The 12,593-nt window shown below is 42.3% G+C and overlaps 1 protein-coding gene across 3 annotated transcripts in view; it reads right to left on the bottom strand.

The window, feature by feature from the left end:
• Positions 1-1,531: 1,531 nt before the first annotated feature.
• zap70 (zeta chain of T cell receptor associated protein kinase 70) overlaps positions 1,532-12,593 on the bottom strand; it is a 155,288-nt gene continuing 144,226 nt past the window's right edge. For all 3 annotated transcript variants that reach the window (XM_072244261.1, XM_072244260.1, XM_072244262.1), the window contains exon 13: positions 1,532-2,455. In XM_072244261.1, coding sequence (XP_072100362.1) covers positions 2,368-2,455 — 88 coding nt within the window. In that variant the 3' untranslated portion in view covers positions 1,532-2,367. The remainder of the gene's footprint in view (positions 2,456-12,593) is intronic.

The following is a 12,593-nucleotide window of genomic DNA, read 5'->3' as shown; positions in this document are numbered from 1 at the left end:
GCTCTTTATTCCAGTCACGGGGTTTGTGACATCCCTCAGTACCTTCAAGCAAAAATTGACATCTTCAAGTTTTCACTGGTTTCTGCACATTAGGCTGGATCTTGGTGACACTGAATTGTGAGATTTTAAATACAGTAAATTCTGCAGATGTTGGAAATCCAAAGCAACACACACAAAATACTGGAGGAACTCAGCAGGTCAGGCAGCATCAATGGAAATTAATAAACAGTCGATGTTTCTGGCTGAGGCCCTTCATGAGGATGGGGAATGAAGGGAGAAGATGCCAAAAGAAAAAGTTGGGGGGAGGGGAAGAAGGACAAGCAGGAAGGTGATAGGTGAAACCAGATGGGTAGGAGAGGTACAGGGCTGGAGAGGAAGGAATCTAATAGGAGGGGAGAATGGACTATAGGAGAAAGGGAAGGAGGAGGGGACCCAGATGGAGGTGATAGGCAGGTGAGAATAAGTAAAATGCCAGAATGGAGAATCGAAGAAGAGGGGAGAGGGAAGGAAACATTTGTTTTACTGAAAAGAGAAATCAATATTCATGACGTCAGGTTGGAAAATACCCAGATGGAATATAATCCAAAGTGTGAGATTTTGCTGGGTCTTGGTTGGATCAGATGGTTGATTGGAGAGGTTAAAAAGACATGTATTTAATAGATTCACCCCTTCCATTGTGGACAGGAAAGAAACAATGTTTTCAGCTTGTACGTTGGAAAGGATGAAGTAACTTTAAGTTCCTTGGTGTTAGAGGATCTGTTCTGGGATCAGAGGTGCCATCACAAAGAAGACATAACAGGACCTCTACTTCTGTAGAAGTTTGCTTAGATTTAGCATAGGTCCAAAAACTTTGGCAAACCTCTATAGATGTATGGTGGAGAGAATCCTAACTGGTTGCATCATGGCCTGGTATGAAAACACCAATGCCAGGAATGGACAAGACTATAGAAAGTGGTGGATACAGCCAAGTCCATCACAGGCAAAGCCCTCCCCTACCACTGAGCACGTTCACGAGGAACATTGCCAATAGAAAGCAGCATCTATGATCAAGGACCCCCACCATCCAGAACATGCTCTCTTCTTGCTACTACCATTAGGAAGGAGGTACAGAAGCTCTAGGTCCCATATCACCAGGTTCATGAACAGTTACTCTACAAACATCAGGCTCCTGAACCAGCATAGATAACTTCATTTACTATAACTCTGAACTGATTCTCCAAACTAGAGTCACTTTAAAAGACTCTATAACTTATGTTCTCAGTACTTTTTACATAAATTATCTTCTTTTTGCGCAATTGGCTCTTTGCCAGTCTTTATGTATAGTTTTTTTTATAAATTATTGTATTTCTTTTCCTGTAAATGCCAGCAAGAAAATGACTCCCAGGTTAGGATATGGTGATGCATACACACATAAATTTACTGTGACTTTTGAGTTGACCTGCCACACGACTACAGTTTCCCCTTGGATCACCATGTGGAGAAGCAGAAGTGCCCATAGCAACGAGGGCTTCCTATAGACTCACGTTCAACATTTTACAACCAAAATTATTTCTTTATTTTCACTCAGGGCTAAGATTATTCTTGATAGCAGTAATATTTCATTTATAAAGCAAGCACACAATTTTGTAAAAAGGCCAGTTATAACTTTGATCTTGTACATTAAATATGTGAAACGTGACAGTATCATTCCTTGTTTGCCTTAATATAACAATGCAAAATAAATTTACTGGCACCATACGTTCAGTTAATTGCAATGGGATGCCAAGGTTAGTTTTTTTATTTATTATTTATTTAGGGATACAGCATGCAACACGTCCTTCCAGCCCAATGAGGCGGGCTGATCAGCAACCCACCAATTTAACATTAGCCTAATCACAGAATAATTTACAATGACCAATTAACCTACTAACAAGCACATCTTTGGACTGTCGGAGGAAACCCCTGCATTCACGGGGGAGGGATGCACACAGTGTTGGAATTGAACTATGGACTCTGATGCATCGAGCTGAACTAGCATCACACAAACGCTATACTACTCTGTGATTTGACTAACACTCCTGTCAGCTCAGCTTCCACATGTTCACTTAACTGCAATGGGATGCCGATTAGTTCTGACTAACACTCTTGTCAGGGTACAGCCACAGAGACTCATTTCAGGTTAATAAAGAAGGTCAAGTTAAATTATATTTGAAAATGTGAATGTTTAGAATATGAAATTGACAAAAGGCATGCTCAAACTGCAGCCATGTTGTTGCTGTAAGCTCTTCTTTCATAGCTACTGACTACAAGAACTGGTACAGAGTGACACAGCAAAACAGTTGCAAATCAAATCAAACTTGTCTGCTATAAGGTTATCACAGGTGCATGTCAAACTGATGTTGGCTTCTGTGTAATTTTATAATGGTAGTCTCGCATTTTGCTCTCCACTTGCACAAATCCAGGACGATCATTCACCCTGTAACACACAATGAGAATATATCAAAGATCGGCTTTATTTGTCACATGTACATTGAAACATCAAAACAAGAAATACGGTGTCTGCGTCAATAACCAACTACCATTCAAGGATGTGCTGGGGACAGCTGACAAGTGTCACTGTTCTTCCAGTGCCAAAGTAGCATGCCCACCACTCACCAACCCTAATCGGCACGTTATTGGAATGTGGGAGGAAACCGTAGCATCCAGAGGAAATACACATGTTCACAGGGAGAATTTACAAACTTCTTACAGACAGCAATGGGCAATGAACCCTGATAGCTGACAATGTAAGGCATTACTCTAATGTGCTTCCCCCTAATTGGTGACTTCTCCCACTTAAGCTAGATTCTATAAGGAGACTATACATTCTCCCTGTGGAATGGAAGACTGCCAGGTGCTCCGGTTTCCTCCCAAAGTCCAGTTAGTAGGTTAATTGGTCATTGTGAACTGTCCTGTGCTTAGGCTAGGGTTAAATAGGTGGGTTGCTAGCAGTGCAGCTCAAAGAGCTGGAAGAACCTGTTCCCCCTGTATCTCTAAACAAAATAAAATAAAACAAACAAGTCCCAACACTTGCAGCCTGCTCCCAGCACGTCCACAGACTGTGTTGGTTGCTCATGCAAATGACATATCTCATTGTATGTTTCAGTCTACATGTGATTAATAAATAAATCTAAATCTAAATAATTGAAACCTGGCCAGGTTCATTTCTTTAAAAAGATTTAATTACACTTCCTTCAACTTTACCCCTCATTGGGCTACCTACATACATATTCTTTCAAAAAATCTTCCTGAATGCACCAAACAAATTCCACCCACTGAGCTGCAAGGGTGTGTGGCCTCACAGTAACTGAAATGCTCCTGTGCGCATAGCCTTTGTTGGTGCACTACTGGAATTTTGTTTTATATAATGTTAATATAATTTTGAAATTATATTAATATAATTGTGAAATAATTATGTGTTAATGAATATAATCCATAATTTTCTAAATAATAAACATACCACAACCTTTACTTTGAAACATTTTAGAGCTTCAATATATTTTGTTTGTCAGTGTTTCGAGTTACAAATTGTAACAGTAAACACAGAATGGAAGTTGGAAGCTCATTGTTAATAACCTACAAGCCTGATGAATGCCAATGCCATCTAGTCAAAACTTCTTACTTTTGACATTGTGCCTGTCAGTTTTTTTGACTGCCTGACATTGTTTACTTGTGTTGTGAGTTGTGATTTTTGTTTATTTGATGTGCATATTACAAAAAAAAATTTTCAGACCACGTAAAAATTTCCTGCTCAGAACAATGGTTGGTCTGTGCAGCTGTAAAAAAAATGAGAGGGTACACTGGCTCCATCTATCATCCTGGGATTGGAGGTATCCCAGTTAATATTGGGGAAGTTAAAATCACTCATTGCAGTAACACTATTGTCTTTACATCTTTCTGTGATGTAACAGCAAATCTATTTCTCTAACTCCAGTGAACTACTGGGAGGCCAACTGTGTCACCCTGATGAGACAGGCTTGAGACAGGAATTCATAGATTTAGTTACTGCCCGTGGCTCCATTCTGCTCTATCATGGAAAGCTGTGAAAGGAGGAGGGTTGGGCATGGCGCTAGCAACCCCATCCCGTGAAAACCCAGATTTACAGAAACGCCAACAGAAGCTCCAAGGAACTTATTGCTGGGAGAGGAAGGATACACTAAGAATATGGGTTACACCTAGACACAACTTGCAAGACCAGGCCAGGACAGAGGTCACTGTGAAACTACTGTTGGCTTATGCCCCTGTAGTTACACTTGGCAGGGTTGTTGACAATAATTTTGGTGTTGCTGCTACATCATCAGCTAACACAACAATGAAGCAATCAGCCTTGGTCAGTCTCTTCAATGAGATAATGATCATGAATTTAGCAGAACATTCACAAGTCACTCAAAAGAAGATATGCTCAAAGATTTGGGGTTGTCGATGTGTGAGTTGCTATCAGGCCTTAAACTTGTTCAGGTTCCTTATGACCAGCACCAATGATGTTATCGAACTTGCTGACGACCAACCACACTGTCTGCTTCTGAAACACCAAACCCGTACAGCAGAAACACAAATTTCATGACATGGTTTAAACATTTTAAAGCAGGGAATAAAAATTTAAATGTATACAGTTCAGTAAAGTAGCAGCTGATTTGTCAAATGAGAGAGAATCTGCAGATGCTGGACTTCTGAGCAACATGCAAGAACTTGGCAGGCCGGACAGCATGTAAGAAAAGAGCACAGTTGATGTTTTGGGCTGAAACCCTTTGCAGGACTGGAGAAAAAAGCTAGGGAGCAGATTTAAAAAGTGGGGAGAGGTGAGAGAGAGAAACTCTTTACTTCATCCTCCCCCTCCAGGTTTCACCAATCACCTTGAGTTTCTGCCTGGCTTGCTGAGTTCCTCCAGCATTAACCCCATTTTGTGTGTGTTGCTGAACTGTCAAAGACAGCTTTCTAAAGACCATTATCTTTTCAAATATTTCTATTCACATGTATCTTTTTTTTAAAAGCCTTCAGGCCCAGGGAGTTAAGCAGTACCTATGGCCCATTTTCTCATAAAATGTAATTTGGAATTCTAACACTGAGATATTTTGAAGAAATAACAAGCAGGACAGACAAAGGAGAATCAGTTGATGTTGTGTACTTGGATTTTCAGGCCTTTGACAAGGTGCCACACTTGATGCTGCTTAACAAGTTATAAGCCTGTGGTATTACAGGAAAGATTGGATAAAGCAGTGGCTGATTGGCAAGAGGCAAAGAGTGGGAATAAAGGGAGCCTTTTCTGACTGGTTGGTGGTGACTACTGGTGTTCCACAGGGGTCTGTGTTAGGACCGAATCTTTTTACATTATACAGTATGTAAATGATTTGGATGTGTTTTGTTGCAAAGTTTGCAGACAATATGAAGATAGGTGAAGGGGCAGGTAGTTCCGAGGAAGTAGAGAGGCTACAGAAGGATTTAGATGGATTCGGAGAATGGGCAAAGGAATGTCAGATGGGATACGGTTTTGGGAAGTGTATGGTCATGCACTTTGGTAAATGAAAGGAAAGTGTTGACTATTTTCTAAGTGGAGAGAAAGTACAAAAAACTGAGGCACAAAGGAACTTGGAAGTCCTTGTGAGGATTCCCTAAAGGTTAATTTGTAGGTTGAGCCGGTGGTGAGGGAGGCAAATGAAATGATAGCATTCATTTCAAGAGGACTAGAATACAGTACAAAGGCAAGGATGTAATGTTGAGACTTCATAAAGCACAGGTGAGGCCTCACAGAGTACTGTGAGCAGTTTCGGGCTCTTTATCTTAGAAAAGACTAAATGAAACTGGAGAGCATTCAAAGGAGGTTCACAAAAATGATTCCAGGATTGAATGGCTTGTCAAATGAAGAGTGTTTGATGGCTCTGGGCCTGCATTGACTAAAATTAAGAAGAATGAGAGTGGCCTCATTGAAACCTATTGAATGGTGAAAAGAATGAAATAGAAACATAGAAAATCTACAGTACATTACAGGCCCTTCAGCTCACAATATTGTGCCAACCATGTAACCTACTCTACAGACTGCCTAGAATTTCCCTACTGAATAGCCCTCTGCTTTTCTAAGCTTCGTACCTATCTAACAGTCTCTTAAAAGACCCTATGGTATCCACCTCCACCAATGTTGCCTGCATTGCATTCCACGCACCCACCACTCTGTGTGAAAAAGTTACCCCTGACATCTCCTCTGTACCTACTTCCAAGCACCTTAAAACTATGCCCCCTCATGTTAGCCATTTCAGCCCTGGGAAAAAGCCTCTGGCTGTCCACACAATCAATACCTTACATCATCTTACACACCTCTACCAAGTCACCTCTCCTCCTCCATTGCGCCAAGGAGAAAAGGCCAAGTTCATTCAGCCCCAGAATAGAGAGGTGTCCTTTTAGAATGGAGATGAAGAGGAATTTTTTTAGCCAGAGAGTGGTGAATCTGTGGAATTCTATGCTACAAGCAGCTGTGGAGGCCAAGTCTGTATGTATATTTAAGGCAGAGGTTGATAGATTCTTGATTGTTCAGGGCAAGAAGGGATATGGGGAGAAGGCAGGAGATTGGGGCTGAGAGGAAAATTTAATCAGCCATGATGAAATAGTGGAGCAGACTCCATGGGCCAGATGGCCTAATTCTGCTCCTATATCTTATAGTCTTATATATTTAATTAATTTATTTATTTGTTTACTTAGAGATGCAGTATGGAACAGGCCCTTCTAGGCCACCCAGCGACCCACCTACTTACACCAGTCTAATCACAGTTCAATTTACATTGAACAATTAACCTACTAGTTGGTATGTCTTTGGAATATGAGTGGAAACTGGAGCACCCAGAGAAAACCCATGCATTCATGGGAGGACATCTAAGCACCTCACAGACAGAGTCGGAACTGAACTCTGAACTCCGATGCATATGAACTCATGCATATTTCAAGGCCTATTGCTGAAAGGATCTTCTAAGGAACCTATAAATCCATGATGAGCCCTCACATCAGTGGTTCAGTCACTAATTAGACGCAAAACGGAGTGGAAGTCTAAACATGTTCTGAACAATTGAACTAGAAACCTTTCCCCTGTGACCTCCCACCATTGTGGAGCATAGAATTCATGAAGAAGGTGAGCTGGGGATCAGATAAGGGCGTAGGAATGGAAGATAGACTGGAGGAGGAGATGCCAATGACAAGGCCCCTGAGGTCGGAGTTGAGAACCTCAGCAGATCCTATTGACAGAAAGTAGAGGTCATTTTTCTTTTAACACAAAGAGCATGGAACATTCTACCAGGGCTGATGGTAGAGGCAGAAATGTTAGGGACATTTAAGAGACTTTAAGACAGGTACATGGATGATAGAAAAATGTAGAGTTATGTGGGAGGAAAGCAGTGTGGTAAACCATATATATGTTGTAACTGGGTTAACTGTCTGAACACGCCCCTCTGCTGACTGCCCCTGTGGCTCCTCTCACAGATTACTGTATAAAGGTGATTTCGCCTTGCCCCTCCCCCTCAGTCTGGGGGCAGACACTCAGCATGGAGATCGTATTGTACAGCGAATAAAAGCCTTTCAGTATTTTACCCAACTTCAGTCTTTTGGAGTTACTGAAGGTGCTTCAAGCAGTAGATTGGTAGATTGGTCTTGGAGTAGGTTAAAAGATCAACACAAAATAGTGGGTGGAAGAGACTGTATTGTTCTATGTTCTATCCCTGTATTACCATATCCAGATATACAACATACACACAACATAATGGGCCAAAGGGTCTGTACTGTCCTGTGTTCTATCACTACTGGACGACGGCGACGTCACCATTCATCATTATCATTATGTGTCATGTTGTATGACGTGGGCAATCACGGTTTTCCATCTGTCTTTAACCTGAGAGGTTCTAATAATCTCTTCAACACCTTTGCCTGTCCATCCCTTGAGCTAGCTCATTAATTCGTATGCTGTCAACCGCGACTTTTTCTTCCATCAGTTTTCCCATCACTGCAAGATGTTTAGTTTCTCTTTCCTGTCCCAGTCAATACCATTAACATTAACATTACCAAGCCAATAGCCAATATTGTCCTTGAAGTGTTGCTTCCTTATGCATGTTCGGTATATATATATTTATAGAAACAGTGGCAGGCAAAAGTTTGGGCACATCGGTCAAAATTTCTGTTACTGTGAATAGTTAAGTGAGTAGAAGATAAACTGATCTCCAAAAGTCATAAAGTTAAAGATGAAACATTCTTTTCAACATTTTAAGCAAGATTTGTGTTCTATTTCTGTTTTGTACAATTTTAGAGTGAAAAAAAGGAAAGGAGCACCATGCAAAAGTTTGGGCATCCCAAGAGATTTAAGCTCTTCAGGTAAATTTTACCAAGATCTCAGACCTTAATTAGCTTGTTAGGGCTATGGTTTGTTCACAATCATTGTTAGGAAAGGCCAGATAATGCAAATTTCAAAGCTTTATAAATATCCTGACTCCTCAAACCTTGTCCCAACAATCAGCAGCCATGGGCTCCTCTAAGCAGCTGCCTAGCACTCTGAAAATTAAAATAAATGATGCCCACAAAGCAGGAGAAGGCTATAAGAAGATAGCAAAGTGTTTTCAGGTAGCCGTTTCCTCAGTTCGTAATGTAATTAAGAAATGGCAGTTAACAGGAATGGTGGAGGTCAAGTTGAGGTCTGGAAGACCAAGAAAACTTTCCAAGAGAACTGCTCATAGGATTGCTAGAAAGGCAAATCAAAACCCCCGTTTGACTGCAAAAGACCTTCAGGAAGATTTAGCAGACTCTGGAATGGTGGTGCACTGTTCTACTGTGCAGCGACACCTACACAAATATGACCTTCGTGGAAGAGTCATCAGAAGAAAACCTTTCCTGCATCCTCACCACAAAATTCAGCGTCAGAAGTTTGCAAACGAACATCTAAACAAGCCTGATGCATTTTGGAAACAACTCCAGGGGACTGATGAAGTTAAAATAGAACTTTCTGGCCGCAACGAGCAAAGGTATGTTTGGAGAAAAAAGGGTGCAGAATTTCATGAAAAGAACACCTCTCCAACTGTTAAGCACGGGGGTGGATCGATCATGCTTTGGGCTTGTGTTGCAGCCAGTGGCACAGGGAACATTTCACTGGTAGAGGGAAGAATGAATTCAATTAAATACCAGCAAATTCTGGAAGCAAACATCACACCATCTGTAAAAAAGCTGAAGATGAAAAGAGGATGGCTTCTACAACAGGATAATGATCCTAAACACACCTCAAAATCCACAATGGACTACCTCAAGAGGCACAAGCTGAAGGTTTTGCCATGGCCCTCATAGTCCCCCGACCTAAACATCATCGAAAATCTGCAGATAGACCTCAAAACAGCAGTGCATGCAAGACGGCCCAAGAATCTCACAGAACTAGAAGCCTTTTGCAAGGAAGAATGGGTGAAAATCCCCCAAACAGGAATTGAAAGACTCTTAGCTGGCTACAGAAAACGTTTACAAGCTGTGATACTTGCCAAAGGGGGTGTTACTAAGTACTGACCATGCAGGATGCCCAAACTTTTCTTTCGAGCCCTTTTCCTTTATTTATATATATATACAACACCTGCAGAGTTCCACTCCAAGCCCCCACATCCCATGCTGGGATTTCTTTTATTCCTGCATCATCAGGGTTCCTTAAGGTTTTCAAAGTTGGGGGGGGGGGGGGGTGTATAAGCTCCCACTACCTCTTAAATGCCCCCAGTGATGTGTGACTAAAATAGTCTCTGACAACCAAGTCCAACTCCTGGCTTTCATCTGTGGCTTAGCTACCAAGCCGGGTGGCACTGTTTCTACTGAAGGGGCAAAGGCAGGTTACTCGCACCTTAAAACCTTCGGACAGATGGGGCTTGTCAGCTGTTCAGTGGCCATTCCGCATAGCACTCAATTCTTGGGTCTTTCAAATACTAATCTACTGTGTCAAGGCTGTAATTATTTATTGATTGTTTATTTATTCAGAGATACAGTATAGAACAGGACCTTCTGAAGCTCCCTATTTAACCACAGCCTAACCACAGGACAATTTATAATGACCAATTAACCTACTAACCAGTATGTCTTTGGACTATGGGAGCACCATATGTATTCCACAGTAGGGACGTACAGTCTCCTTACAGAGGACATTGGAATTGAACACCGAACTCTGATGTCCTGAACTGTAATAGCAATGTGTTAACTGCTACACCACAATGACATTAGTGCCCTCTGACTCTATGATCTGGCTTCCATCACTACTAGCGGTAAAACAATGCAGTGATATTCTACCCTCAGGAGAAATTCCTGTGCACAGTTTTAAATGGCTGGCCTCTTAGTCTGTATCTTGTTCTTTACTCTTCCACTTGTGAAAATATCTCAGCATCTATCCTGTCAATGCCACCCTTGTGCTTGAATAAGGTCTCCCTTATTCCTCCAATATAGACCCAGACTATTTGTCCTCTCTTGGTAGGACAGGGGAGGGGAACGTCGACTCAGACCATGAGAGGCCTGGGTTGGGCATTTTCATGCCTTACAAGCTGCAGATTGGAAGTCTGTGTGAGGCACCACTCCTCACACAGGCTAGAGCAATGTGTGATTAAGTGCCTTGCTCAAGGACACAAACACGCTGCCACAACTGAGGCTCGAACTAGCGACCTTGAGATCACTAGACGAGCGCCTTAACCACTTGGCCACGTGCTAAAACTTGGTAGGACAACCCTCCTGAAATTAGCCTAGTGAATCTCATGTGGACAGCCTGTCATGGTTCAGTATGGTTGTTAGGTCAATGGACCAAAGCTTTGTTCAGGTAGGCCAGGTGTGGACCCACCAGCACCCAGTACCACTGAAACAAAAATTCTCCATTCTTAAACTCCAACAGCTTCTGCCCCCTCCGCTATCGGATTTCTGAACAGTCCATGAATACAACCTCACTCTTCTGCTCTCTTTATGCACTATTTATTTTCATATGTTCTTAATTTAGTTTATCACAATTATTATGTAACTGCACCATGAATGATCCCAAACCCAGCAGCGACAGGAGGAGGGTTGGACTAGCAACCCCACCCTGTAAAAACCCAGAGCTGCAGAAACTCCAACAGAGGCTCCACAGACCTCATTCCTGGGAGAGGAAGGAACTTGGCCTGGAAGATGTATGAATTGTTTGGTGAAAGCAGAAGCCACATGGTCAATCAACCTTCTGTTGGTCCAGGACAGTGGATGCTAGTGAGTTGCTGTCAGTAGCCTGTGTCTCAATAGGGGTGGTGGGCTTAAGAAGAATTTTAATGTGCTGCTGCCACAAAACAACACATTTCATGACAATAAAGTCATAATAAACCCGATTCTAATTCACAATTGAAATCAACGTGCCACTTTCATTCTTAGCTGTTGAACCTGCCTGCTAAGTTCCTGTGATTCGTGCACAAGAACAACAAAATCTCTCTGAACGTCACTTATCTGTAGTCTCTCTCCAGTCAGATAGCAGCCTTTTGATTCCTTTTACTCCACGGGGGTCTTTGACCCACTGAGTCCCTGCCAACCGTCAAGCATCCTTTAAAGTCCGTGGACCCCAGTTTGTGAAGCTCTGGTTAACAGTAACTCGACTGTATTCCCCCCAGATTCTCATCAGTTCCCTGCAGCTGCCACCACTCATCAGCACACCAGGGGAAATTTACCGAGGCCATTTAATCTGCCAAGTTAATCAAACATTACAAATCTTAAATGTGTTAAATTAGGGAACCACTCTTGAGCTCTAACCCATCTGCCAAACTGAACAGTGAAGGTCTCCTGGATGTTCCTTCTGCCTAACATAAGACCCAACATAACTCTACCAATTATCATGTCCCTTGTTTCCGAGTAAACAGTTACAGAGACAGGTTGCATAGACCAGGATTTCATTCCCTAGAACACAGGAGATTGAGAGGTAACCTGATACTATTGCACCTGCTTCACCCACCTCCTCTGGCATCTCGTTCCATATCCTCACTATTCTGAAAGCTGGTGTAATTCTTTGGGGGTAAGGTATTGGTGCGGGTGGAGAGTTGGTTAGCAGACAGGAAGCAAAGAGTGGGAATAAACAGGACCTTTTCAGAATGGCAGGCAGTGACTAGTGGGGTACCGCAATGCTCAGTGCTGGGACCCCAGTTGTTTACAATATATATTAATGACTTGGATGAGGGAATTAAATGCAGCATCTCCAAGTTTGCGGATGACACGAAGCTGGGTGGCAGTGTTAGCTGTGAGGAGGATGCTAAGAGGATTCAGGGTGACTTGGATAGGTTGGGTGAGTGGGCAAATTCATGGCAGATGCAATTTAATGTGGATAAATGTGAAGTTATCCACTTTGGTGGCAAAAATAGGAAAACAGATTATTATCTGAATGGTGGCCGATTAGGAAAAGGGGAGGTGCAACGTGACCTGGGTGTCATTATACACCAGTTATTGAAAGTGGGCATGCAGGTACAGCAGGCGGTGAAAAAGGCGAATGGTATGCTGGCATTTATAGCGAGAGGATTTGAGTACAGGAGCAGGGAGGTACTACTGCAGTTGTACAAGGCCTTGGTGAGACCACACCTGGAGTATTGTGTGCAGTC

Source organism: Mobula birostris, chromosome 26, assembly GCF_030028105.1.
Source record: "Mobula birostris isolate sMobBir1 chromosome 26, sMobBir1.hap1, whole genome shotgun sequence".
Taxonomy (NCBI): domain Eukaryota; kingdom Metazoa; phylum Chordata; class Chondrichthyes; order Myliobatiformes; family Myliobatidae; genus Mobula; species Mobula birostris.
This window is presented reverse-complemented; position numbering and strand designations above follow the sequence as displayed.